We start from the raw sequence: 27,450 nt of genomic DNA, 5'->3' as shown, positions 1-27,450 counted from the left end.
TACACCTAAGGTGGCGGGTTCAAATCCAGCCCGGCCGCGCCAAACAACGATGGCTGCAACCAAAAAATAGCCGGGCATTGTGGCGGGCGCCTGTGGTCCCAGCTACTTGGGAGGCTGAGGTAGGAGATTTGCTTGAGCCCAGGAGTTGGAGGTTGCTGTGAGCTGTGATAGCTTGAGGCTCTGTCTCAAAAAAGAAAAAAAAAACAATACTTAGTGCAGAGGGTTCAGAACTGAGTAAGATATTACATGTAAAACCCTTAGAGCTTGGCATATGGTCAGTGTTTAGGAAGTTACAGCTCCATCAAAGATGCGAGACCATCTATAGGTTCCTTTTTTGCAGTTTTTCAGAGTAGACCAACTTCCCCTCCATGCAGCTCAGCCTGTGCTGCTGGGCCTCTCTGGTTTTCCATTCCTACATGTTCAATTTGGTCCCCAAACTATTCATCAGAGAACTGCATCCTCCATGACAATAGGCCGTGGATCTGAGCAAGGGGGTTCCAACCCTGGGCTGGGCCTGCCTTTGGGGTTAGAAAAAGAAGCTGGGATTTCCAAGAGAGTCTGAGGACAGGATCGTTTAACCCCAATCCAGACGAGGACCGCTTTCTGGGAAGACTCTTCTCACAGACATCCTTGGTGAGGATGTAGCCTCCTCCTGCCAGATGGGCTCGTGGGCTCATGGGCTCTTCCCTGAGACATTAGCCTCATGACATTATCCTCATGATCCCCGAGCCTTCCCGGGAAACTAACCATTCTGATCCCCTCAAGTCTCCTGAAAGACGTCCTGCTATTCTCCTATCTCTTAATTACTTGCTCAGCCCAAAGAGTCTGGATGCCAGTGGGCATGTTACCTACGTGTCTCAGCTACTTGTAACCTGTTAACCTTTGCACAGGCCAAAAGACAAGCACAGGCCGGTTATAGCTCTGTCCCTGCCCCCAGCATTTTCTTCCCCTTTATTTCCTTCCCAGTATCTGGGAAGCCCCCTTTTCCCCAGTGGACAGCCTTTCCTTTCTGGGCTGACTGTCGCCGTGTCCCCGAATCTGTCGTCATGTGTACATTCTGCCGAGGATGCTCACATCCAGCTTTGTTCCCATGAGGCATCTCTGCCTGGGACCACGGGGGGGGGGGGGAGAGGAGCCTTCCTTACATCTCTCACAGCCCTCCCCAATAGCAGCCTCAAAAACTGTATTCACTTCTTTCCCACATGTGTAGAGACCTCATGAAGACCTCTTTTTGTCCCATGGCTTGCTGGGGAGGATTCTCTGTTGACACTGGCTTTGCTGTAGTAAGAACACAAAGAAGCCTCAGAGGGGCTTGGCCTGGGAGAACTTGGCTCTTGGAGTCATCAGGGAGAACTTTGCAAGGGCAGCTGTGGAGGACAGAGTGCTCTTGGGGCCAGCGAGTGAGGAGTTACCTCATACACTCATGTGGAGAATGGGGAAGGTGAGGGTCTCCAGCTCCTCTGCCCAAGAACTGCCTGGGATGCCCCCCAAGTGTCCCTATCCTCCTCCCTGTCAGCACTTGCCTGGGGCTACCCATCCCTCAGTGTCAGCCTCAGAGAAGAGCCTGGGGGATCAGGCCAGGCTGCTGCACCCAAGCACAGATTACCTACAGAAACCACGCTGGGAATGGAAGTTCCTTGAGGAAGGGGAGGTTGGCCATCCAGCCTAAGGCATAACCACTGCTATTCCCGCACTAGTGCTAGATTTTCCCTTGTGTTGAGAGGCCACCTCCTCAAGGGGTGCTTATGTGTCTCTGTGTGTGCAAACTAGAGGCTTTAAACCCAAACCTCAGGTTTATGCAAAAGCCAATCCTTTACCACCAGAGACAGAGAAGGGCTGTTGTCTCTTGTCCTCCCAGTGGACTTTATCTGAAGGTGATGATGGTACTTCAGAAACAGTAGCCCGTCCCTCTCTGGACACTGTTAAAATGAAAAGGAGGCTTTGGTGGCATGTTCAGTCTTTGTCTTCCCTGAAGACACCCAGCCCTTCCAGATAAGGGGAAAGTTTTGGCCCTGGGGTGGAAGTCTCCAGAGCATTACTTGGGCCTGCCTGCTTCAGCTCAGACAAAGCACAAGCCTTTGGGGGGTGGGGGCAAGGCCAAAGCTCTGAGTTTATTTTGTTTTTGTCAGTAACATGTTTATCCTGATGTCACATCATCCCAACCTCACCTGCTTCACATTCCCTTTTCTAATTAAAAAAAAAAAATGAGGATACTTAAAGAGTCTATGAGAGGTGTAGTCTTAGAACCAAGCTTTCTTAGATATGGGAGAAAGTTCTATTGCTATGTGAAGATTCACTAGAACTCTGGGTCCCTCCCCTAGAGACTTCTCTCTCTCTCTCTCTCTCTCTCTCTCTCTCTCTCACACACACACACACACACACACACACACACACACAGTTCTGCAGTTGCTGGCACCAATTGGGAAAATTTTTAGAAAATTTGTGGTGGTTATATAAGATGAAATTTAGTTAACCACCAAAGGAAAACGTAGGAACCTCCTAAATGAGGCAGATAGAGAGTAGTACTTTTCTTATTATGAGGGTTGGCCTGAGCGGCAGGTTGGAAGGCCTCCAGTAGCTGCCTGCCAGATTTAAAAAACACAACAACTTAGGAAAGGCAAGACTCGAGACTGAGACTCGTTTAACTGGTTCGCCCAGTGCTCACGAGAAATTTGAAGACCAAAGACCAATGCCTCATGCTCCAAGGGCAAGACCCTGGTGGGGGAGGCTTGTGAATGCACTGAGCCCCTACTGGAGGGGCAGGATGCTAGACTCCAGAGCACCGAATACTCAGCGTTTGTCCTGAAGAGTGCCTTCCTGAGCAGCTCTGAACCTGCACAGAGGAGAGGTGTTGGAGCCCACTCTTGTGGGTAAAAGAGGCCAGCTTTTCACTCTATCCTTTTCCTGCATCTCTCTTTGTGGCTGTGAGATTGCGGGACCTTTCTCTGAAGAATACATGCTCAAATCTTTACCATCAAATTGCTTGGCAAAGCAAAATTGTTAGCAAAACAACCCTTGAGATGGGGACCTGACTTTGCCCTGAACAGAAGAGCATCAACGTCCTGTGAGCTCCAACAGATGACCAGCTGTCTGCTGAAAGCTTAGGAAACACTGATTCCAAGACCAGCCAGGGGTCCTCAGCCAGGGGGGATTCTGGGACAGGCCCGTTTCCCAGCAGTCAGCACTGCAGCCAGGACTTCTCCCTCAGGTCTACTCTGGGGCCTGTGCACAGCTTCACTGTCCCAATCTTCAGGGTTTTTGAAATGCTGAGTGTCACACAAGCTTTCTTTAAAGACGAGGGAAACTAGCTCCTTGTGGATCCCCTGAGCCTGTATGAACAGGTGCTTATTTGTCTGGTCTTCTGCTCTCAGAGACTCTGGAACCAGCATGGAAGATTCCTGCCCTTTCTGTGCCTGGGAAGGCCAAGTCCTGGCCAGTAGTTTGCCCAGCCCCATGTGGGGCCCTACCCAGGGCTAGCGTCAGGCTGTAGAGGTGTCTGTCCTGATGCTCCTCCTACTGGAGGGTAGAGAAGGGGACAGCTACTCACCCAGGGCTTCCAGCCCCTGCTAACCACCAGAGCAGCCTGCAGGGGCTTCACACAAGTGGGAAAACTGGAACAGGTGGCTTTAGCCTGTTCAGTCCCCAGGGGAGAGGGACTGTGGGAAGGTTAGGAGAGCCTCTGTAAATGTGAAGTGCCCCCGGCCTCCACTTTAGTTGGCCTACCCCCTGCCATCCTCAGTGCAGCCAGCTTACCTAAATAGTCAGGTCGTAGCTCACAGCCTGGGGTGTTGGATGGGGTGCTGCTGGCAGGAGATAACTCTCTGCCCAAGGTCTCCCCTATGCCTGAAAAGCAGAGCACCCCAGATTTCCCAGGAAGGGAGCCAACAAGGTGTGGCATTGGTGACACTGCCCTGTCCTGCCCCCAGAAGATCGGGCCAGCAGCTGTGCACAAGCTGAAGAGGCTGCAGGACCAGGCAGTCTTCCTCACTCAGGCTGGAAATGAGGCCAGGGGGCGGAGCTGGTGCTTCTGCGTCATTTGCCGGGGGTTCTCCTTCTGGCTCCCACCTTCTTTCTGTCTGGGGCCTTAACTGCCACCAGGCACAAGGGGAGATGGATATGTATGTCCTGCTCTGAGCTGTACATCAGCCTTCCCTCCCTGCCAGGCACAGAGATGTGTCTGTGGCTGTTTGGGCCTCCCTACCCCCTCCATGCCACTAGCAGTGCTGGGGTCCCTCGGGGATGTGTTGCCAGAGCTCTTTGCAGGATAGTCTGAGCCTAGCCCGGTGGAGGACAGGTGTTCACCCTGAGCACACAGGTTCCTCCACCCACCTCGTGCCCCCACATACACATTCACAAAAAGAGAGAGGTGTGAAGCTGCCTGTGAGATGGGTGGTGTTTTCCAGCCCCAAGGGAAGGCAGCCATATGGCCTGGTCTTTTAAGGAAAGGAAGCAGGGTGGCAGGAGCTCAGGCTTGGGAGTGTGGCCACCTAGCAGCTGCATGTGCTTGTCCAGAGACCCCTGTAGGATCTAGGACTCACTGAGATGTGTCTGCCCTTGCCCACGGATGGCTAGTAAGAAAAAGTGAGGGCTCTTTTTTCTCCTCCTCCAAGATTTCGTTTCTTTGACAAATAGCAGCTGTCAGCAGCCTATGCCTGAATCCCAGAGAGGGAGCAGAAGATGCTGTCCCCTCCCACCCCCAGCCTGTCACAGGCGTCACGTCTCCCGCTTGGTTCCAGAGAGCTTCACTTCCCATTTGGGTTTGGTTCCCTGGTCCGGTTAGAGGCACAGGCACTAGCACCACCCTTGGCCAGGCCAAAGGCACTTGCAGACTCCCACTTTGGGCAGTGACATTGATTGGCTTTGCAGACTGGTACCAGGAAGCCTGGGAGGGGATTGAGAGGCGGCAGTAAGAGAAAGGTAGGGCCCGGAAGGAAGAAAGTTCAGCTTTACTCCTGTGTTCCCATCAACCAGCATTTGTTGAGCTCCTTCTGGGGCAATGGAGGTACCAAGGGACCTTTGAGTCTGTCACAATGTGACCTCAGCTTGTGTGGGCCTGGGTCCTTGGCTTTGTGCCATGAAGCCTCTGACTGTGGGCAGCAGATGAGTGTGGCTGCCTTGTGGGACCCAATAGCCTCAACTCCAGCTATTTCCATTCTCTACGGGGACCCCAAGGATATCTGGGGGCTGCTGATTCCTCTAGCTCCAGGGATTGGGACAGGAAGTTTTGCTCAGCCCACTCAGACCTCTTGCTGGATATGTTACCCTGGGGAAGAATGCTGCTCCCTGGGCCCGGGCTGCGTATGGGCACAGCTGGCTTCCCAGGCTATCAGAGGCCAAGCCTTTGACTCCTCCCAATCCCTAGGAACCTCCAGGTGGCCTTTTGCAGCCAATGGCTCTTGGTCCCAGTGAAATGTGCTCCCTGCCATGTGCCGGGCTGGCAGGGCAGCTTGCACATTTCAGTTCTCCCCACTGGTGCTGCGGACCAGGCCAGCTAGTGAGGCACATCTGTACTGTCCATAAAACCGCTTTGTAGAGTGGTGAGGACCGGGTACAGCCTGAGCCCCTTAGCAGCTCCCCCGCTAGGACAAGAAGTGTCATTCTTATGTCCTCCTCCTCTCCCCTTCCCTGGTGATGTTCAGAGAGAAAAGAGGAGAGTCAAGTCTGGTCTTGTTGAAGCAGAGAGCCCCTCTGCGTGTCTCCTCCCTGCCTCCCCTGCCCTCAAGCTGTCCCCTCTGGGTGGCCACATGTGCCTCCTGGGGTGGACACAGACTGAGGTACAAGAAACTAATTGGGACCCAGAGAATTCTAACTACTACTTTGGGCTCATAGCTGAGTTACCAGTTTGGGGTGCGGGGGACAAAGGGAAACTGCTTTGGAACCAGCAGTCGGTGCTCTGAGGAATTCCTTCTTCAGTGTGGAGAGGAGAATTTGAAAGGGAGCTAAGGCCTGCAACATAACCCTTCCTGGTAGCCAGGCGGCAAGAGGGACTTTTGCAACTTTATCAAATTGGTTCTATTTTGTGTTTTTACCTCAGGCTTTGTGGTGAGAGAGGCTTTAAGTCATCGTGGCCTTCTGGGCCATGAAGAATCCTAAATTTGTGGGCCCCCGGTGTTTCTCTCTCCATCAAAATAATCAGGGGACACACACAACAGTGAGGAGGGTCACATGAGCAGAGGGTGCCAGTCCCAACAGTACCACCCCTGTTAGCCCTCTGGCCAAGTCTGGTGTGTGACTTCTCTGGGCTTCATATCCTTATTAGCAAAATGCAATTAGTGCTGTGTGCCCTGGCTAGCTGGGAAGATTCTGAAGCTCAAAGGAAAGGCTCACAGACTCTCAGTATGTGTCATCAGCAGCGTCTGCCTTCTGCAAGCTCTCCTTCCTTCACTTCCATGACCCCGCTCTCTTGGTATTTCCCCTGTAGTTCTGAGAACTTCTGCGTAACCTTTGGCTCTCATCACCACTTTCACCTGCCCTTCAAAGGTTAGCATCGACCTGGGTCTGTTTTCTGCTGCCCTTAGGTTCAGTCCTAATTTTCTTCCCATTAGTCTCTATCCCACATGTGCACTGTCACCCATGTCTCTGCTCCACACCCCAGATCTAGACTTCAGCAGATCTTGGAGGTCTCCATCAGCACACCGAGTCAACACCTCTCCATCCAACTGAATTTGCCACTTCCTTCCCATGCCTGTCCTCCTAGATTCCCTCTTAGTGACAGGTGCCTGTTGTTTGCCCACCTGCCCTTAGGGACTTGGTCTCAGCAGCCTCCTGGCCCCAAGTGCCTCTGCACCTGCCATAGCAAACTTCCTATAGTTCCCAGGTGTGTAAGACTGTCCCTTTGCCCAGAGTCTCTCTCCCCACCCAGTTTCACCCATCCTCATCATCACCTTCTCCAAAATGTTCCCTGAACAGTCCCTACCCCAGTCAGGTATCTTTTTCTGTACCCCTCATAGCTGGGCCTGTGCGTCATAAGACTGCCTAGAAATTACCATGCCATACCTCTTGGTTTTCTTGTTTGGCCTCTCCTACTAGTCCGTGAGCTTCTTGCATCCTGCAACTGGCTTATTTCCTGTGAGTCGTCAGTACACAGTGTCATAGAGAATAAAGGGCTGACTCTGTCCCTGTTCTGCTCAGGAGTTTCCAGCCGTGGCTTTGCCAGGCATCCCTGTGGGCAGTAGCTTCCTTCTATTAATTCTTTTTGGGAAGGGGGGATCTTTTTTCTTTCTTTTTTTTAAATTGAGATGAGGGCAGTGCCTCTGACTCAGTGAGTAGGCGCCGGCCCCATGTACCGAGGGTGACAGGTTCAAACCCGGCCCCAGCCAAACTCTAACAAAAAAAAATAGCTGGGCATTATGGTGGGTACCTGTAATCCCAGCTTCTCAGGAGGCTGAGGCAAGAGAATCACCTAAGCTCAAGAACTGGAGGTTGTTGTGAGCTGTGACGTCACAGCATTCTACCGAGGGCGACAAAATAAAACTCTGTCTCTGAAAAAAAAGGGAGGGAGCCCATATACTGAGGGTGGCAGGTTCAAACCCAGCCCCAGCCAAACTGCAACAAAAAATAGCTGGGTGTTGTGGCGGGTGCCCGTAGTCCCAGCTACTCAGGAGGCTGAGGCAAGAGAATCGCCTAAACCCAGAAGTTGGAGGTTGCTGTGAGCTGTGATGCCATGGCGCTCTACCGAGGGCGAGAAAGTGAGACTCTGTCTCTTAAAAAAAAAAAAATTGAGATGAAATTCATATATAGCATCAAATCAACCATTTAAAAATGAACAACTTAGTGGCATTTAGGACATTTAGGACATTCACAGTGTTCTGCAGCTACCACCTCCATCTGGTTCCAAACATTTCATCACCCCAAAAGAAAACCCCTGGCGTGATTCCACTTACATGAGGTAGCTAAAATAGTCAACTGCGTAGAAGACTGGTGGTTGCCAGGGGCTGGAGGGCGGGGAAAAAGGGAAGTTGCTAATGGATGGGTATAACATTTTACCGTAGTTATGCAAAAGGACTAAGTTCTAGACATCTGTATCATATAGTGCCAACCATTGACAATATTCTTGTACACTTAAAATTTAAGAGGATGTTCTTACCACAATAAAATAAAACTTTTTAAACAGAGGGGGAGAAAACTCCTTCCTCATTAAGCTGTCACTCCTCCTTTCCTCTGCCCCAATCTCTGATCATCTTTCTATCGCTGTGGATTGGTCTACTTTGGACATTTCATATAAGTGGATTCATTCAATAAGTGGCCCTTATATCTGGCTTCTTTTACTTAGCGTGGTATTTTTGAGGTTCATCTGTATTGTGGCGTATACCAAATGTTACCTCCTTTTCTTGGCTGAGTAATATTCCAGTGTGTTTATACCATATTTTCTTTATCCATTCACCAACTGGTAGACATTTGGTTTCTACTTTGACTGTTATCGATAATGCTATAGAGTTTCTCGTCTGAGTATCTGTTTCTTCCCTCATTCTTGCTTCATGCCACTCTCCCCCTTAACCATATTTTCCAAGCGAGAATCAGTATACCCGGGGACAGTCTATTAAGGGAAACAGCTTGCCTCATGCTGTCTCTGCTTCCTGTCTATTGTTCTCTAAGACTTTTTCATCTTCTATCACCTGGGCTTTTGGGTAATCCTATCTTGGAATTAATCCCTACCCTTTTTTTTGTTTTGAGAAAGAATCTCAAGCTGTAGCCCTGGGTAGAGTGCTGTCACATCACAGTTCACAGCAACCTCAAACTCTAGGGCTTAAGCGATTCTCTTGCCTCAGCCTCCAGAGTAGCTGGGACCACAAGTGCCCGCCATAATACTCAGCTATTTTTTGGTTGCAGTTGTCATTATTACTTAGCAGGCCCGGGCTAGGTTCGAACCCGCCACCCATTCTCAGGCGCCCAACTGAGCTACAGGCGCCTCCAGAATTAATCCCCTTTTGCCTTTGGGTAGTTGATGTGTGGTGCACATGTCTTGTGTCCACAGTGAGGATCTTAGATCAAAGTCCCTCTTGGACTTATACGTTCTCATGTAGAGCCTGGCACGGTTGGGACCATCCAGGTAATCCCAGTTAGTTCCTGGTTCCCAGGCCTGCTTTGTGCCACCTGTCCACTGGTGACTAACCCCTCTCACTCTCCCCTGTCCCCCTTTACAGATGATGTGCTGACTAAAGATGCGGGTGAGTGTGTGATCTGCCTGGAGGAGCTGCTTCAGGGGGACACGATAGCCAGGCTGCCCTGCCTGTGTATCTATCACAAAAGGTATGAGGGGCTGCCCCATCCCATCCTTCTTATTGCCTTCAGCTGGAGGACAAACTCTTCTCCCATCTCGGGCTTTGAGTGGGGTCAAGGGAGAGGCCTAGGATGTTGTGTGCTGATGGGAAGGTGTGACCACTGGATGCAGGGTCAGAGCTTTGCTCTGGTTTGGAGGCTAGGATGGTGGGAGCCCCATAGGTGCAAAGGATGTCCTTGGAAGATTGGTTCTCCCTCTGCTTCTCTGAGCCTTTCCTTCTTCCAGGGGCCCCTCTGTACCCGGGGTGTCAGTGTCAGTCTGGGCAAGGGGGGCTATGTGGAGGGTGTGCCTTGCCTTGTATGCGTCCTCCCCAGAAGCCCAGGAGGCAGGAAGAGCCACTGCCTGTACAGATGCTACTAGTAGCTGGGCCCAGATCTGTCCTCAGGCTCCAGCCTGAGCCTTGATCTTGTTTCCAATTGGAAAGAAGACAATTCCTTGCCTGAAACAGGTGGGCACTCCGTGCTTCCTGTGGCCACCACCTGCTCTCCAACTCCCCAAGCCCAGGGCTTCTTCCTGACACACAGGCCTTTCAAAGCCTGGCTCTTAGGGCTCCACAGGGGGACAGCCCTGCCCAGCACGAGATGTGGCTGGTGCAGAGGAGACCCAAAGCTGGCCTGGGAGAGATTCTTGGTCTCAGTCCCAGTACAGAGCTTTGCAATGTCCCAGGGAGGCACTAACCAGAACCAGAAAAGGAAATCTTTGGCCCTGAGGAAGAATTATGCAAATTATCTGTCTGGTTTCTGTCTTTGAAAATGCCCAGATGTTGGTTTACAAATCGGGAACCTGTCTTGGGGCAATCTCTGTTCCCTCTTCGATGCAGACAGTCCTTTCCTGTAAACACTGGAGACTAGGCCTCACTTCAACTTCCTCCCTGGCCTGCTTTCTTGGCTCCGCCCCCCCTCAACCCCAAGGAGGACTAGATTCCCTTTGATCTGCTAGAGCATGGGGCTCCTAAGAGGTCACTTGCTAAGAGCCCAGAAGTGGACTTGCTCAGGACCCATGGCCATCGTGCCCTTCAAGCCATGTGACATTGGCTGCTCTGCCTGGTCCACCTGCCCTCATCTTCTCATGGTGATGTTGCCTCCTCCTGGGCTCCATGAGCATAAGGCCTGGGTTCCTCTCAAGGCCGCTCTCCCCTTCCTGCAGCACCAGGTCCCCCAAGCCTGCACCTGCCACTGCCTCCCCTGAGCCCAGATCAATTTTGGTGTTCTCCCTTCTCCCTGCTTCAAAAAGTAGGTGTCCGGAGACATGATTGTTTTTCCCTGGGGTCCTTTCAGGAGAGGTTTAGGAAACCCACACTCAGGAATTGACCCTTTGAAAGAGCCCCTTTTGGAGGAGCAGGCTGGCCAGCGGGTAACGTGATCTCCCCTTGCTGCCTCCTCCACCCCAGCTGCATAGACTCCTGGTTTGAAGTGAACAGATCTTGTCCGGAACACCCTGCAGACTGACCCTGCTGGGCTTGCTTGCCAACTCCTCTCAAAGGTGAGCCCGTGGTTGGGGGCACCCCGAGCTCAAGGCTCGGGGTCACATCACTCTGGGGGCTGGCAGTTGGGGGAGTGGGGCTGCCCTTACACACCCCACAGAGAAGAAAGCAGGAGCAGAGGGAAAGATGGTGGTACCTTACCAGTTAATAGTTATCTAGAAACGGAAGTGATCCTCTCTTGGGAAGGATACGAGATAGAAACTAACAAGGGCAGGATTACAAAAAACTTGCTCAGGAGACTTCGAATTAGTTCAGGGAGAGACCAACGTATTCCAGATGCCTAGAGCGAATCATCTTGAAGAAAGTTCAGGAAGATCTGGGAATGTTTGGGCAGGAGGAGGAGCAGGAGGAGTGCTGGGTTTGCACCAGCTCCACTTCATCCTTGCTCACCCTGAATCTCTGCTTGGGGATAATCTCACTCCCTGTCGCCATGTGGACACTACTTACCAAGTGGACAGCAGAGGGGATGAGGCGTTGCCCAGTGCAGAGTGTTCATGAGGGGTCATTTTACTATTGGTTCTTCCTGCCCCACTTCGAGATTAATCTGAGGGCTCCATGCCAGACTCGTCCCCTCTGCCCCATAGCACAGGGCGCTGACTCCACAGCGGTGCCCTGCTCCCAGGTGTGCACTTCACCCGGCTAACTTGAGGTTTGGCCTCCCCATCTCCTCCCAGGGCACCTGGCTTTGCTACTGTCCATCCACTCCTCTCCCCCAGCCTACCTTTTCCTTCCAGGTCTGGGTTGGCTTTTTTTTTTCTTCTGGTAAACACATAGATAAAACCCCCAGAAAACCAAAAGTCTGACTTCACCTCGTCTCACATCCAAAAGTCTTGTGGCCTCTTTTCTCCTCTCTCTTTCTCTCTCTCTCTCTCTTGTTTCCTTTTCTTTTCTTTTGTTAGGTTTATTTTATTTATTCCAAGTAAACTCCCAAAACACCTGATGATATCAGATAAATCAGGGACATTTGCTCTTTTTACCTTCACCTCAAAAACTGGTGACAAGGGGAGAAGAAACAGCCAGGGTGAGCGTGAGGCAGGGCAGTGGAGCTGCCCAGGAGCACGGGCCCAAGCTCCCTGCTGGTGTTTGGCCGCTGGTATTTGGCGCTGCCCAGACCAAACGGCGGATGGACAAGGGACGGCAACAGCCAGCCTGGCCCGGAGGAGCATGACTGACTTACTGCGATCCACACAGGGACAGACAGCCCCTGTTCCCAAGAGGAGGCTCATCGGACACTGGAGCAGAGCTGAGCTTGGGACACCGGTGGGAACAGGGCATCCCTTCTGCACTGACTTCAGAAAATGGTTCTCCCTTCCTCCCCGAGGACACCAAATTGGATGCGAGCAAGTTTGAGAGAAGAATGAATCAACTGCTATCCTTCCCCTCACCCTTCAGCCCAGGAGGGAAAGGGCATTTTCTTTTTCACCCTTGAAAGGCATTGTGGGTCTGTCTTTAAAGTGTTTACAAAAAAAAAAAAAAAAATTATATATAAAAAAAAAAAAAAAAAAAAGTCTAGTGTCGACTGGTGTTTTCCCTCGTGATGTTTACAGATTGCTGTTTGCTGCCCAGCTGTAACACACTCAGTGACAGAAACGGACGTGCCGGTCCTCACCGCCCACATTCTGGTGCTGGCGAGCACATAAGGTCTCTTCTTTTGCCCGGTGCCCCAACCAGCCCTCTCCACCACCAACCTCTCTACCTTGGGGTTTTTTTTGGTTTTTTTTTTTTTTTTTTTTTTTTTTTTTCCATTTTCCTGGCTTGGTTTTGCACTTTTCTCCCCTTGGGATCCTGATATCTTGACTTCATTGCCAAAAGAACAACCCCTCGAAAACTTTCTTCCCACCTCAGATCCCCATTTCTTTTCCCTTACTTCTTCCCGGTTCTAGACAGTTCAGAGGATCTAACAATCACAAGTGTCCTGCAAAAATGCCTGAACGTTATTCTTAGGCCATTGTGGATTTTTTTTTTTTCCCCCCAGAAAACTTAAAAAGACTAAGAAGTATGTACAGCGACCCCTGTTTTCAGGCACTCTGTTTGAGAACATTTTAGCCATTGATGTTCACACGTGGCATCAGCCCATGCAAGATAGGTTTCTGTATTTATATACTAAAATACAAAAAAAACTTATAAAATGTTTAAAAAATGTTCAAAGTTTGGGAGAAAAGCTTTCTTCATTAGTCAAGGTGTTTTGATATGGTATTAAAATAATGTCTAATAAAAGATGCACTGTGTGATTTTATTTTAATGAAGTACTGTTATACAATCAAGAAATGGGGGCAAGGGCCTGCCACCAGCTCCCTCACCTACCTCCTTAGCATTCCTTCCGGCTACTACTCCGGGCTACGGGTGTGTAAAGTGGTTTTCAGAAGGTCGTTCTTGGGTGGAGGGAAGGTGACAGGTCAGGCATCCTACAAGCTTCCTGACCCTCTCAAGATTCATGGAACCAGTCTGCCATCATCTGTGGAGTGGCCATGACTGAACTGTTCCGGAAAGAGCTGCAGGAGGAAAGATCTTGCAGCCACCGGAGGCTGCAAGGATGTGGGTTCCTCCAGGTACTGGCCCAGCCCCCTGCCTCGTAGCCTCTGCTCCCCCCACGCCCGCCTTCCTGTTGCTCAGCTTGCAGCTCAGTGCTGACTCATGGGCATGCTTCATTGAGGCCCAGGAAGAGGCCCTGGTCTGGGGCTGAGCCAGCTCCGAGGCCTTGAACCAGAACCAACCGCTCAGGCTCACAGAGAAGTTGGCAAACAGCAGGCTGGGCGGGAAGCTCGGGGCAGGGAGCAGCAGCGCACGCCTGGCTTCCGTCTGTGTGCCAGACAGGCTCCCAGAGCCTCTTGCAGAGTCGCCAAGGAACGCTCTGGAGGGAGACATCTCCACACCTTCTCCAATTTGACCTTTCTCAGGCTCCAACCCCGCTAAGCCCAGGGGTCTGGACCATCCCTCGGCTCTGCAGTCGCCTTTCCACAGATGCTTCCATGCGAGGGCATTCATTGCAGGCGGTGGGCAAGCGTGAGCCAAGGCAGGTGGGCACACTTGGCTTGTTCAGAGGAAACTAAAGAAGAGTTGCTTCTGAGCCGGGGCCTCAACGTGGGACCCCCCTGGGGCAGCACCCCCAAGCTGCTGTGAGAGTTGGCAGCCAGGAAGTGGGCTCCAGACTGTCTGCACTCAGGCTCTTCTGCTTCTTGGCAGAATGATCTGGGGGAAACAACTTCATTCATCTGAACTTTGTATTTCTCACACGTGAAATGGGGACAAAATCTCACAGCTCAGAGGTCACGGTGGGGGTCGGGGAATCTGCCTGCAGGCGCTTGGCACACGCACAGCAGGCTCCCTCATGATTTTGTCACCACAAAGGGCACTGTTCTATTCACAGCACCTCCTGCTCCTGCCTGGCAACTGTGTCTCCCTGTTCTATATTTAATTCCACCAGCAAAGCTGGCAAGGCAGGGCCCAGCTCAGAGGAGATCTCCTTGCCTGACCCCTGGACCTGGACATGGAGGCCATGTGGGCCCACCCTGGCAGCTTGAGCTCTATGCTTGGGCAGTGCCAGGGATGAGCAGAGTGGCAGGCTGGGTGGGGCAGGACTGTGGCCCCTGCCGGGCTGTTTCAGTTCAGCCCCCAGGGACTCTCCTACCACCCTGCAAGCTGCAGCCCTCTGCTGGCTGCCCTGTCTCCTGACTTGAGACCCAACTTGCCAGTTCCCAATGCAAGGGTGAGGCTGGGGTGTCTGGGCTTCCCAGGTGGCACTGGGTTTGTCATCCGCCATCCACACAGCTCCCCATAACCTTGTGTTGCCCCTGAAAGGAGCGAGGCCTGGGTTCTACCAACTCTGCTGAAGGCCCATGGGTTCTCTGAGGTTATAGGAGCCCCTCATCGAAACCACTCATCTAATTGCCATGTGATGGTGTCGAGGCTTATAGGAGAATGTCCTTAGGAGATAGGTGCAGAATTATGTAGGTAAATGGCTTCAAGAAATGTGTCATTTAATTCCAAGTGGTTCTCCCTAAAAACACACAAAGCAAGTAAGGTAAAAAATGTTCATTGTTGAATCTGCGATGGCTGGTCTTTCAGTAAACGGTGTACTTGTTCTTTTAACTTTTCTGTATGTTTGGAATTTTTCTTAATAAAAATTTGTGGGGAGATGGTCGTTTGCTGAGCACCTACTAGTTGCCAGGCACTGGAGGACCCATCAGAGAAGTGTTCTGCCCAGTGTGTGTGTGTGGAGGGGGAGCCCTCCCACACCTAGAGTGGGGGGAGGGGTGGGGTCAGCAGATGTTCTGTCTGCAAGGGGAAGGGCTAGGTAGCAGTGTCTCTGTGACAAGCACATGTGCTGGAGTGGTTTAGGGAGGGCCCATGAAACATGCCACCAAACCATCCTTTGCACAGTCAGTGCTCCTAAGGCATCAGGGAACAGGAACATCACAGAGAAACGGATCTCAGGCCCAACCGAGGAGTCACCGCAAGGTTGCCGCTGCCCAGAGCCTGGCAGCACTGCCTGAACAGCTGATAACAGCTGATGGGTGGGAGGGGGACAAGAGAGGCTCAGGGGAGGGTGTGGGTGATTAAGAGGGGCAGCTGCCCCCCCTTCCTCACCCAACCCCACTCCTAAGGGGGACAAAGGCCCAGAGGGTGGAGAAGAGAGAACAGTACTACCAGCTCCTCAGACATGCGGTGGGGACGGAGGATTTAGATCAGCTCCCTGGCAGCCCGTCCTCTCTCTGACCCTGGGAAGTGGGTGGCCCAGAGCTGAGAGCTACTGGCCAAGACAGGTGAGTCCTGAGCCACAGCTGCCCACAGCAGATGCTGTCGTGTCCAGCTTCGTGATGTCGGGCGCCCTCTAGTGGGCTTACAGGGAGCACATGCCAAGGTCTCCAAACAGGCCCCAGGGTGGAGGACAGACCTTGACTTTGAGGGCAAAAAGATTTGTTTGTAACATGCTGGCACAGTGGTTCATGGCTATAATCCTAGTTACTTTGGGAGGCCAAGGTGGAAGGATCACTTGAGCTCAGGAGTCCAAGACCAGCCTGAATAACATAGCCCCATCTGTATAAAAAAATTTAAAAATCGAGCATGGTGGCTTATACCTATAGTCCAGGTACTGGGAGGGAGGCTGAGCAGGAGGATTGCTTGAGTCTGGGTGACAGAGCAAGACCTTGTCTCAAAAACAAAACAAAACAAAAAAGCTGGTAGCTCAATACCATAGAGAGGTGCAGCACAAAGAATAGTTTCACTTCCACTTTTAATCACTGGCAGCGGCTGCTTGAGGAACATGTTTACAGTATTGCAGGGCCTGTCATTCTGACATCTGCCACGGCAGGTCCCCAGGCCTAAGGTTCTCACACAGAGTAGCTGAGACAGGGTTTCAACCCAGGGACCTGGGTTTCTTTGGGAAACGTGGGCACTACTTTTGCTCCCTAGGCAGCAACAAGTCAAAAGGACAGGCCCAAAACAAGGCATCACTGGCTAAAGGACAGAACTCTGAGCGGGAATGGAGGGATGGGCTGCCTGCTGATCTCCACCAGCTGCAGGTGGGTTTCAGATTTGTTTGGAGGGCCCCAAGGAGAAGAGCTGTTAACAGGGAGTGGACGTCCTTTCCCACATAAGGAAAGGAGCACTCCGGTCACAGGTGGGGGGGAAGGGTCCTGGGCCCTCAGCAGTGGGGAGGCATCAAAGGAGGGGTGTCATCTGAGTCTTGAGGTGGACCCACACCCTTTCTCCCAGCCAGGACAGGATGTGTAAGAGAGCAGAGAAGAGGCAGCTTTACCAGAACCGGCCTGGATCATTTACTGGATGAAAGGTTCCCTGGAGTAGCAAGGGGGGCCAGGGAGGAGCCCAGCACCCAGAGTTCTCTTCCAGCCTTCTGGCCATGGACCCCAGATTTAGAGAGCTAGCTGGCATGTGAACACAGCATCTCGAAGGGCTAGTGGCATAAAGGAAAGTTCCAGAAGAGGGGCACCATAGTCCGGGTCTTCTGAGTATCCAGAGCCTCTCACAGCACCTTGCCTGGGTTCATGAGGCCTCGGGGGTCCAGCGTGGCCTTCAGCTGCCTCATGGTCTCTATGCCCACGGTGCCCACCTCCTCCTGCAGCAGCTGCCGCTTGCCCAGTCCAATGCCATGCTCTCCAGTGCATGTCCCATGCAGAGCCAGAGCCCGCCTAGGGGCAGGGAGGAAAGAGCCTCAGTGGGCTCCCCTCCCCCTGTGCTCTATGCCCCCATCCACATTGCTCCTACCTGCCCAGCTGTTTTGCAAAAGCCTCAACCCTCTGGAGCTCCTCAGAGTCATCTGGGTTGATCAGCAAGATGCAGTGGAAGTTGCCGTCACCCACATGCCCAACAATGGCTCCTGGGGGCTCAGAAGACAGAACTGTTACTTGGAGCCCAGACTCCCATCCCTCTGCCTGGCCCAGGCTCTGGTCAGCTCCAACACCACCCCTCACTCCAACAAGGAACACCTGTGAGTCCTGAGGCCTTCAAGTCCTCCTTGGTCTGCACCATGATCTCTGGCAGCCGAGAGATGGGCACGCACACGTCGGTGGAATAGCCCTGAATCAGAGGGCAGGCCTGTGAGGTCCTCCCCCTCAGCCCCTGCCCACCTGGAGGTAAGGGGTTGCTGTGGCCAGGGCTGAGACCAGGGATGGAGGACTGGGCTTCAGCTCTTGGCCTCACATAAGGATTGTCCTGCTCTTCTCTAAGCCTCATTCCCCCATCTCTGCCCAACAAGATGTATGCACCAGGTCCTCCCACAGAGATTTTCACCACTCTCAACCAGCTCCCCACGGGTGGCCTCTGCCCAGCTCCCTGGAGCCTGTACTCCCCTTCCAAGTTGTGCTAATACCTTCCTCTCCATTGTCTCCTCCAGGAAACCTTGTTCACAACTCCTAAACACACTGCACTATCCCCATGGCCTGGCTCACAGGAAGGACTCCCAAGGGTTGTCAGACCACCATGCTTTCTCTCCAGACAAGGTCTGAGAAAGGGCTGGCAGAGCAGGAGGTTGGGGTGGAGGGGGGAAGTCTGTAGTCTAGAGCCTACTCAGCTAGGCCCTGCCACCTTGGGCCACCACCTGCTGCTCTGTGCCTTGGAATGGTGGGTAGAAGAAAGGCCTCAGGGCTGTTGTGGGTTCCACCTCCACCCCAGCCCCAGCTCACCTTGCAGCCTGGCTGCAGGGCCAGGATAGCATACCAGGCATTGTGCCGCGCTGCCCAGAGCTGGCTGCGCTCCTCAGCCTCTTTGGCCCAGGAGAAGTGGGAGGCTCCGTTGTGTTGAGCTATCTCCTCTGCAGTAGGGGAAGGAGGGTTGGTACTGGCCCCACCCTGGGTTAGTCAGGGCCCCCAACATCCCAGCATACCTGCCTGCTGCACCTGCTCTGCCAGCGCCTGCCCAGAGCCATGGAACTCGAGGAAGAGTGTGGGCGCCACGGAGCAGTTCAGTTTGCTGTATCTGTTGCAGGCATCCATTGTAACTTCATCCAGGAACTCTGGGACCAGGGAGAGGGCAGGCCAGGTGAGGCCTGGCCATTCAAGGGGGGCCTCTTCCAGGGAGCCCGTCCAACTGCCCTGGTCCCCACTCACCAATTCGGGCCACGGGCACTGCAGCCTGGAGGATGTGTACGGTGGTGTCCACAGCAGCCTGGACAGTGGGGAATGCGCAGGTAGCAGCCATCGTGACCTCAGGGAGAGGGTGCAGGCGTAGGGTGGTGGCTGTGATGAGGCCCAGTGTCCCCTCGGAGCCCACAAAGAGCCCCGTGAGGTTGTAGCCGGCCGCACTTTTCCTGGTCCCCGGGAACACAAGGTAAGTCAGTGGCCAGATCACATGATGTGGGACCTGTGGCCAGAAGGCTAGAGCAGGAACCCAGAACACTGTCCTCATGCACCAAGTGGCCAGCAAGACAGATGTTCCCCAGCCCAGTGTTTTCTACTCCACAAGCCAAATCAGCCTCAGACCCGGAGAGCAAACTCCAGTACCATCACCGTTGACCCATGTGACAGGGCTTCCAGGCCCTCAGAGGTCCAGCCTGTGCAGCTAGAGGAAGAGATGTCCTCCACAGCCACAGCCAGCCTCCTCTCTACTGGGAAGGCCACCCCATCAGAGCTCAGGGCTACAAGAAGTGGCAGGGGGCCACTCACCGGAAATAGCGGCCTTGGCCTGCCGTGTGAAGCAGTCGCCCGTCAGGCAGCACCACCTCCAGGTTGAGCACATTTTCCCGCATGGTGCCATAGCGTACTGCGTTGGTGCCCGAGGCCCCAGTGGCTGCCATGCCACAGAGAGAGGCATCTGCACCAGGGTCTGGAGGGCAGAGTGCAGGAGACAGGCTGTAGGAGGGTGGGGGGAGCCTTTACCTTCAGCTGGCCCCTGAACCCCAGAAACAGCCCTGCCACCATTGGTCCTCAGGGCCCAGAAGAGGTCCACAAAACCCAGGCCTACCCACAGGAAACCAGAGGCCACTGTCCCGAAGGTAGGTATTAAGAGTTTTGCGAGTGACTCCAGGCTGTACCACCACACAGAAGTCTTCTGGCTTCAGCTCCAGGATTCGGTCCATATGGGTCAGATTAACGCAGATGCCACCCTGGTGGAAAAGGAGCCAAGAAGGCTACTGACCTAGGTCTCTGACCAGGCCACAAGCCCTGGATCCCACCCTAAGCTGACCTCCCGGCAGCCAGACCAAAGCCTGGATGGCAGGTAGCTCAAGGGCTGGACCTGGCCAACAGCTGTGTCTGGTAAAGGAGGTGGCCACAAGTGTACCAAGTGTGGTGAGACCAGCCCCAGGGATGGAGGGGAACACCCACCTTACCTGCACAGCACAGACGCCACCCTCAAGCCCAGTGCCTGTGCCAAATGGGATGATGGGCACACCTTGGCTATAGCACAAGGCTGCCACTTGGCTGACCTGGTCCACATTCTGCGGCCATACCACGGCATCTGGAGGGCGGCACCTAGAATCAGAACCTCAAGTGATTTACGGGGTGGGGTGCCCTCTGGCCCTGCCCTCCTTTTTTTTTAATTTTTTTTTTAGAGACAGAGTCTCACTTTATCACCCTGAGTAGAGTGCTATGGCATCACAGCTCACAGCAACCTCCAACTCCTGGGCTTAGGAGTTGGATTCTCTTGCCTCAGCCTCCTGAGTAGCTGGGACTACAGTTGCCCGCCACAACACCCAGCTATTTTTTTTTGCAGTTTGGCCGGGGTTGGGTTTGAACTCACCACCCTCAGTATATGGGGCCGGCGGCACATAGGTGCCGCCCCCTGCCCTCCTTTTAAGGAAGCTGGGGGTATCACAGGCCTGAGGCTACATGGTAAGCAAAGGGCAGAGAACACCCTCTGGAAGGAGAATGCCAGAGCACCCCAAAACAGGTGGGTGGGAAGAAGATAACCCAGGACCCTCTCTCACAGCCAGGGTTTCTGGCAGGGAAAGAAACCTACAAGCCCCTCCATACCTGTGCTTCGACTCATCCTGCCCATGCTGTGCTCGGACCACAGAGGCAGTAGACACGTGGGGAGTCCCCACCACTGCCTTCAGGGCCTCCACAAAGTCCTTGCTGACTTCAGCCTGCAGGGGATAAACAATTGCCAGGGACACTTGCCAGTCACAGCTGCCTCAACTGACACCCTTCCTAGGGGCCTGCTCAGCCAGTAAGCCCTTTTCCAAATAGAACCATTGGGGTCAAAATTTCCCTTCAGAAAAACTACCACCAAACAAAAATAAAATCCAGATTCACTTTTCTATTGTTTTTTTTTTGGAGACAGACTCTCATTTTGTCAACCTCCGTAGAGTGCCAGAGCACCATCATAGCTCACAGCAACCCTCTTGCCTCACCCCCAAGTAGCTATAGGCACCACTACCACTGGCTAGTTTTTCTATTTTTAGTAGAGATGGGATCTCACTCTTGCTCAGGCTGGTCTTGAACTCCTGAGCTCAAGCAGTACACCCGCCTCAGCCTTTCAGAGTGCTAAGATTACAGGCATAAGCCACCACCCACCTAGATTCACTCTTCAAAAAGAATGCTAGTAGGACATTCCGTAGCCAGCCCTGCCTTAGGGAATTGAAAAGGTCACTAAAGTGTAAGGCTGGGTGTGTAGCTCATATAATCTTAGTACTCTGGGAAGCCAAGGCAGGAGGATGGTTTGAGGTCAGAAGTTCAAGACCAGCCTGAGCAAGAGTAAGACCCTGAAATAGAAAAATTAGTCCAGTATGGTGGCCTAGGCCTGTAGTCCTAGCTACTTGGGAGGCTGATGCAAAAGAATCACTGGAGCACAGGAGTTTGAGGTTGCTGAGGCCATGGGCTCTAGTCCAGGCAATAGAGTGAGACTGTCTTAAAAGTGGGGGGGGGGAGGGGGCGGGGAGTGCTGGGTGCCGTGGCTCACGCCTATAACCCTAGCACTCTGGGAGGCTGAGGCTGGTGGATTGCCTGAGCTCACAGGTTCAAACCAGCCTGAGCAAGTGTGAGACCCATCTCTGGAAAAAAAAAAAAAAAATAGCTGGGCATTGTGGCAGGTGCCTGTAGTTCCAGCTACTCAGGAGGCTGAGGCAAGAGGATCACTTGAGCCCAAGAGTTTGAGGTTGCTGTGATCTATGACACCATGGCACTTTACTGAGGGCAACAAAGTGAGGCTCTGTCTAAAAGAAAAAAAAGGAAAGGAAAGAAGGGAAAGAAAGAAGGAAGGGAGGAAAGAGGGAGGGAGGGAGGGAAGTAAGGGAGGGAGCAAGGGAGGGAAAGAAAGACAAAGAAAGAAAGGGGGAAAGGAAAGAAAAGAAAAAGTCACTCATATTCCGCCACCAAGCGCTGCCCAAGCACTGGGGACTCTGAGTTTGATGCGGGAATGATAGGGATGAAAAGCTTTCATAGCCCCACCTCACCCTACCTTTGATGGGGACTCCAAGGGCTCTTGGAGCCCTTTTGGAGATTTCTTCCCATTTCACAGACGGGCAAAGGAGGCCAACAAGTCAAGGGAGAGCCGCAGAGAACCAGGTCCATGCCCCCCAGGCATTCTTTCAAACACTACTTATAGTTCTGAGCCCTGCGGCGGGCCCTGGGACGCACAAACCTGGCATCGAATCCCCAGCCCCACTTGTGGCAGCGGGGACGCTTCGGCCCATCTCACCCCACACTTGAGACGGGGTGAGCCCAGGGATCCCCTGCCAAAGGTCAGGTCGCACGGTGCAGGCGCATCGCAGAGCTTGGGAAACTTGGGATCAGGCCTCCCTCCCTTCCCGGGGTCCTCCTACCTGCGTCGCCCTAGAGCAGTAGTCCCTCCAAGGGAACAGCCCCCAGGTCGCAGCCCGGAGCAAGCGGGCCATGGCTGGACAGCCAGAAAGCTGTGGGTACCAAGGCAGTTGGACGGAAAGCCAGTAGTGCTGCCCACCCATTGGCCACGCCAGAGGCGGGGCCTGCTTAAGGTGGCGCTCTGACTTAAGGTGGTTCCCGCAGACTTAGCGTTCAGGCTGTGGGGCCACGGGCAGTATTTCTAAAGAAGTGCGGCTTACCAGCCAGCCAGAGAAACAGGGACAGCGGCCACTCTGTGGCTTTAAATCCTGCAGCTGCTTCCCGCGGCCCTTCAAACCAACTCTTTGGGGAGGTCCTAAAAGTCCTGCTGGCTCCTGCTGACCTGTCTATCCACTTTCTTCCAACCTCTCCTCTTTGACCTCCAAGCTCCAGCTTCCCTTCCAGTCCCTGTGTACTCTTGAGTTCCATGCGGGCTCTGGGCCAGAGTACACGCTGTGCCTCCACCTGGCGCGTTGCCAGACTCTTCACCTGGCCAATTCCTCCTGGCCCTACAGTCTCAGCACCACTGTCACACTTAGAGTGTGCTGCCAGCAGGGAAGCTGTTGGGAACCCAGGGAGGCCGTTTGGGGTGCAACAGGGGAAGGCAACCGGCAAGCCAGGAAGACTGCCTGGAAGAGGAGAACTGAGGATGCACAGCAGCTCACCAGGTAGGTGAAAGAAAAGACTTCACATCTCTTTCATCTGCATCCTCCCCTGGCGGAACCCAGGACCATGCTGGAGTGATTTGGCTGTTGTTGAAGCGAATTCCCAGCTCGATTTTTTCCGCCACAGCAATTGTGAAGAGGCATGTAGGTAACATTACTGAGACACAGCTGTCCCTAGCTTCACTTTCCTGCTCAGGCAAGTCGCGAATATAAACTCCTATCTTATTCTAGTCGGGTTCTTCACCCTAGCCACATGTGAATGAGTTCCTACTTCTGTTACTGGAAAGATTGGAGTTTGCTAGCCCGGCAAGAAGAGTAACAAATGACTTTCTCCAAAAATCCAGGTCTGGCTTGATCAGTAGTTTAATCACTTGCAGGAAGTAAGGAGAGGCGCTGAGAATATTCTCTAAAGAAGTGTCCCCCAGAGAGAAAGTGGCATGGGGATGGTTTTGTGTGGTAGTACAGAGAGAAAAGGATATGTCATCACATGTTGGAGGGTAGTTTTCGTTCTTTTATTTTCTGTTTTTTGTTTATTTGTTTGTTTTGAGGCAAAATCTCACTCTGTTGCCCTGGTTAGAGTGCTGTGGCATTGTAGCTCACAGCAACCTCAAACTCCTGGGTTCAAGTGATCCTCTTGTCTCAGCCTCCCAAATAGGTGGGAGTATAGGTATCCCCTATGATGCCAGGCTAGTTTTTCTAGTAGAGACTGGGTCTTGCTTTTCCCCAGGCTGGTCTCAAACTCCTGAGCTCAAGTAATCTACCTGCCTCAGCCTCCCAGAGTGCTGGGATTACGGGAGTCAGCCACCCTGCCAGGCCTCCCTTCACCTTTTTTTGAGGACTTCCTTACTTCCTATCACAACAAGATGCTCCAGGCTCATCTTGTCTTTTCCTTGCACCAGACTTACGATCAACTACTTTTCCAAGTAGTCTTGGTTTCTTTTGTTTTGTTTTGGTTTGTTTTTTTGGAGACAGTTTCACTCTGTCACCCCCAGTGGAGTGCCATGGTATTATAGTTCACAGTAACCTCAAACTTTTGGGCTCAAGTAATTCTCTGTCTCAGCCTTCCAAGTAGCTGGGACTATAGCCCCTGCCACAACACCCAGCTATTTTTTTAGAGATGGGGTCTTTCTCTTGCTCAAGCTGATCTAAAACTCCAGAGATCCAACAATCTACTGGCCTTGGCCTCCCAGAGTGCTAGGATTACAGGCGTGAGCCACCACAACCAGCTTCTAGTCGTGTTTTGTTTTTTTTTAGTCAAAAATGGTATTTAGAAACCAAAATCTAGATGTCCTTAAAACTCAACAATAAGAAAAAAAACCTAATTTTAAAATGGACAAAGAATGGCTTGGCACCCATAGCACATTGGTTATGGCACCAGCCACATATACCAAGACTGGCTCATTCGAACACAGTCCAAGCCAGCTAAGCAACAATGACAACTGCTACAGAAAAATAGCTGGGCATTGTAGCGGGCACCTGTAGTCCCAGCTACTTGGGAGGCTGAGGCAAGAGAATTGCTTAAGCCCAGGAGTTAGAGATTGCTGTGAGCTATGACATCACAGCACTCTACCAAGGGCAACATAGTGAGACTCTGTCTCAAAAATAAATAAATAAATAAAATAAAATGGGCAAAGAAGCCAGGTGTAGTGGCTAATAACTATAATCCTAGCACTCTGGGAGGCCAAGGTGGGAGGATTTCTTGAGGTTAGGTGTTTGAAACCAAACTGAGCAAGAGTGAGACCCCTCCACTAAAAACAGAAAAATTAGCTGCAGGTACCTGTTGTTCCAGCTACTTGGGAAGCCGAGGTAGGAGGATCACTTGAACCCAGGAGTTTCAGGCTGCAGTTAGGATATCCCAGGAAAGAATGCAGACTGCAATAAGACAGTCTAACTGTCTAATCAGCTCACTGAAGAGGGTGGGGGAAAAGAGGCTGACCTAACATAATTTTGGAAACAAATGGAGTTTATAAGAGGAAATACAAAAGGAACTGCATGTCAGTATTATACTCGTCTGTATTCTGCCATACCTGTGCATGCACATGGGAATTGAATAATTTAGTAAACGTCAATAGATGGTAAATGGTAGAGCCAGATTTTTCACTGTCAAGGGTGGAAATTGTTGGCACTTTGTTACGATAGCCCTAGGAAATTAATGCAGTAGCCTGATATGATGTGATGAAAATGGCACTTTATTCTAGGGTCTTCCTCCCCAGACCCCACGACCCCAGTCTAACCAGGAGAAAAATATTTTAGTAGAAGAGCATCCTACAAAATGCCTGCCCAACCCTCCTTAAAATTGTCAAGGTTCCAAAAATAAAGTGTGCGGAACTGTCACAGCCAACAAAAGCCTAAGGAGACATGAGAATTAAAGGTAATATGGGGGCTCGGTGCCCATAGCTCAGCGGTTAGGGCGCCAGCCACGTGCACTGGGGCTGGTGGGTTCGAACCTGGCCAGGGCTGCTAACCAACAATGACAACAATAACAAAAAAATAGCCGGGCATTGCTACAGGCACCTGTAACCCCAGCTACTTGGGAGGCTGAGGCAAGAGAATCTCTTAAGCCCAAGAGTTTGAGGTTGCTGTGAGCTATGACGCTATAGCACTCTACTGAGGGTGACATAGTGAGACTCTGTCTCAAATAAATAAATAAAAATAAATGAGCCCGGCACCCATAGCTCAGTGGTTAGGGCGCCAGCCACATACACAGGGGCTGGCAGGTTCGAACCCATCCCCGGCCTGCTAAATAGCAATGACAACAACAACAACAAAAATAGCCGGGCATTGTGATGGGTGCCTGTAGTCCCAGCTACTTGGGAGGCTGAGGCAAGAGAATTGCTTGAGTGCAAGAGTTTGAGGTTGGAGCTGTGATGCCACAGCCCTCTACCCAGGGCGACAGATTGAGACTGTCTAAAAAGAAAAGGAAAGAATGACCTTGAGGAAACAGTAGAAATGATTAATTGTACTAGGTCTTTACTTTTGAGTGTGTGTCTTTTTAACATTCTGTCTGATGAAACAGAAAGTACATAGAAACTACTTGTGCTCTGCACAGAAGCATGAGGATCATCTCCAGAAAAAGCCCCAGTGCAGCTGTTTGAGTCATGAGCTAAAACTAGCTGCTTTTCTTATGGAGCTATTTCTGCTTAAAAGAATGAATGATAGTCAAACAATGGCTATGTTGACTGTATATCTGGCAGCCATTTTCTCCAAAATGCATGAAGGGAGCTGTCACTTCCAGGAAAACAACTGATCATATTTATTGCTCAATAGTAAAAAGAGATATCACATAAAATAGAATTTTGGCAAAAGCGTGTATCTGTTTCCCAATACAGGGGTGAGACCAGTGGTGATGATAATGTGGGTTGTTCGATACTGTGTGATAAAATGTTTCAACATTTAGAAGCTCTGCATGACTCAGTGAACCAGTATTTTTCAGATGACCGCATGATGTTACAAAATCATGCTTGTATGAAAGATCTATTCAAAGTATCCATCCAAGAAAGACCAATGGATTCTAATAGAGTACAAAAGTTCATTGATGCGATCATGTATAGTGATATGTGATTCTGTCACATGGTGATGTCACTTTAGTGTATAAAATAAGTTTTTGGTCAATTTTCTATGAACAAACCACAGTGTTATTTATGCTTTAGGACATTTGCTCCACTTACACTGTCACTACTATTACAGTTAAAACCTCTTTACTTTCCACGGAAGGGTCACCCAAGCCTGAACTTAGTGGGGATGTCGCCACTAGTTGGAAGAACTGAGATATTGCACCGTGTTATGAGTGGAGACTAAATAACCACCACCATGTGTGGTGGAGTTGATTGAGGAGAGACCATTCGGAAATCCCCATGGAAAGTCAAACAAAAACAGCAATTAAATAAAAACATGAGATATGTTTTTCAAAAATATCCTTTACTCTATTCCTAAGGGGAAATTAATGGAAGATAATGTGGGTTTGAATCTTGCATATTCTCCAGAAATACAGCCCCCACACACAGTACTTACTCAGAGTTGGCATGAATAGACAGTTAGGGGAAGAGTGTGTGTGTGTGTGTGTGTGTGTGTGTGTTGGGGGGGTTCTCCATTCTCTTTGTATATATCAGTGTTTTGTCTTTTAAAACTATGTATAGATGCTATAATACAAAAATAGGTATCACACTCTACATTTTCGTGTATGATTTGCATTTTTTCATTTCTCAATGGATTAGACACCTCCCCCGTGTAGTTAGTTCACATCATCATTTTCACGGTCTCCCCAAATTCTACTTATATATCACCACGTTCCATTTGACTTATACTTACTGAAAGATTTTTAGATCATTTATAGTGTTTTGTTTTGTTTTTCCAGACAGAGTTTCACTCTGTTGCCCAGGCTAGAGTGCCATGGCCTCAGCCTAGCTCACAGCAATCTCAAACTTCTGGGTTCAAGGGATCCTCTTGCCTCACCCTCCCGAGTAGCTGGGACTATAGTTGTCTGCCACAATGCCCAGCTAAATCTGCAATGTTTTGGAAATATAAATGGCAGTGTGAATAACATACTTCTATCTTTGCACAAGATGAAGGTTATGATAATTTGTAATTTTAAAATTTCTATGCAATGAGGACTTCAGAAAAAAATGTTTACATTATACTCACACCAGAATCACATAAAAAATATTTTCCCAATTTCTCCAATCCTATAATTATTCCTTAAAAATTGGCCAGATGTATAGGTCAAAACAATATTACGCATGTTATAATACTGCTTTTTTTTTTTTTTTT

General features: G+C 51.3%; 2 protein-coding genes across 2 annotated transcripts in view; one reads left to right on the top strand and one right to left on the bottom strand.

Annotated features, from left to right (window-relative positions):
* Window positions 1–12,984, top strand: part of ZNRF1 (zinc and ring finger 1) — a 105,618-nt gene extending 92,634 nt beyond the window's left edge. The window contains exons 3-5 of the mRNA XM_003791327.3: window positions 9,144–9,249; window positions 10,671–10,762; window positions 11,955–12,984. Coding sequence (XP_003791375.1) covers window positions 9,144–9,249; window positions 10,671–10,728 — 164 coding nt within the window. The 3' untranslated portion in view covers window positions 10,729–10,762; window positions 11,955–12,984. The remainder of the gene's footprint in view (window positions 1–9,143; window positions 9,250–10,670; window positions 10,763–11,954) is intronic.
* A 2,995-nt stretch (window positions 12,985–15,979) lies between these two features.
* LDHD (lactate dehydrogenase D) lies at window positions 15,980–22,068 on the bottom strand. Its single transcript, XM_003791326.3, has 11 exons — window positions 21,982–22,068; window positions 20,192–20,304; window positions 19,549–19,690; window positions 19,182–19,323; window positions 18,884–19,043; window positions 18,329–18,528; window positions 18,106–18,234; window positions 17,906–18,033; window positions 17,210–17,300; window positions 16,989–17,100; window positions 15,980–16,912 (listed from the first exon to the last, which is right to left on the bottom strand). The coding sequence occupies exons 1-11, from the start codon at window positions 22,051–22,053 to the stop codon at window positions 16,747–16,749; spliced, it is 1,455 nt and encodes a 484-aa protein (XP_003791374.1). The 5' UTR covers window positions 22,054–22,068; the 3' UTR covers window positions 15,980–16,746.
* Between the last annotated feature and the right edge of the window lie 5,382 nt (window positions 22,069–27,450).

The sequence above is a fragment of the Otolemur garnettii genome, unplaced genomic scaffold (assembly GCF_000181295.1).
Source record: "Otolemur garnettii isolate 467f Iridium unplaced genomic scaffold, OtoGar3 scaffold00047, whole genome shotgun sequence".
Taxonomy (NCBI): Eukaryota; Metazoa; Chordata; class Mammalia; order Primates; family Galagidae; genus Otolemur; species Otolemur garnettii.
This window is presented reverse-complemented; position numbering and strand designations above follow the sequence as displayed.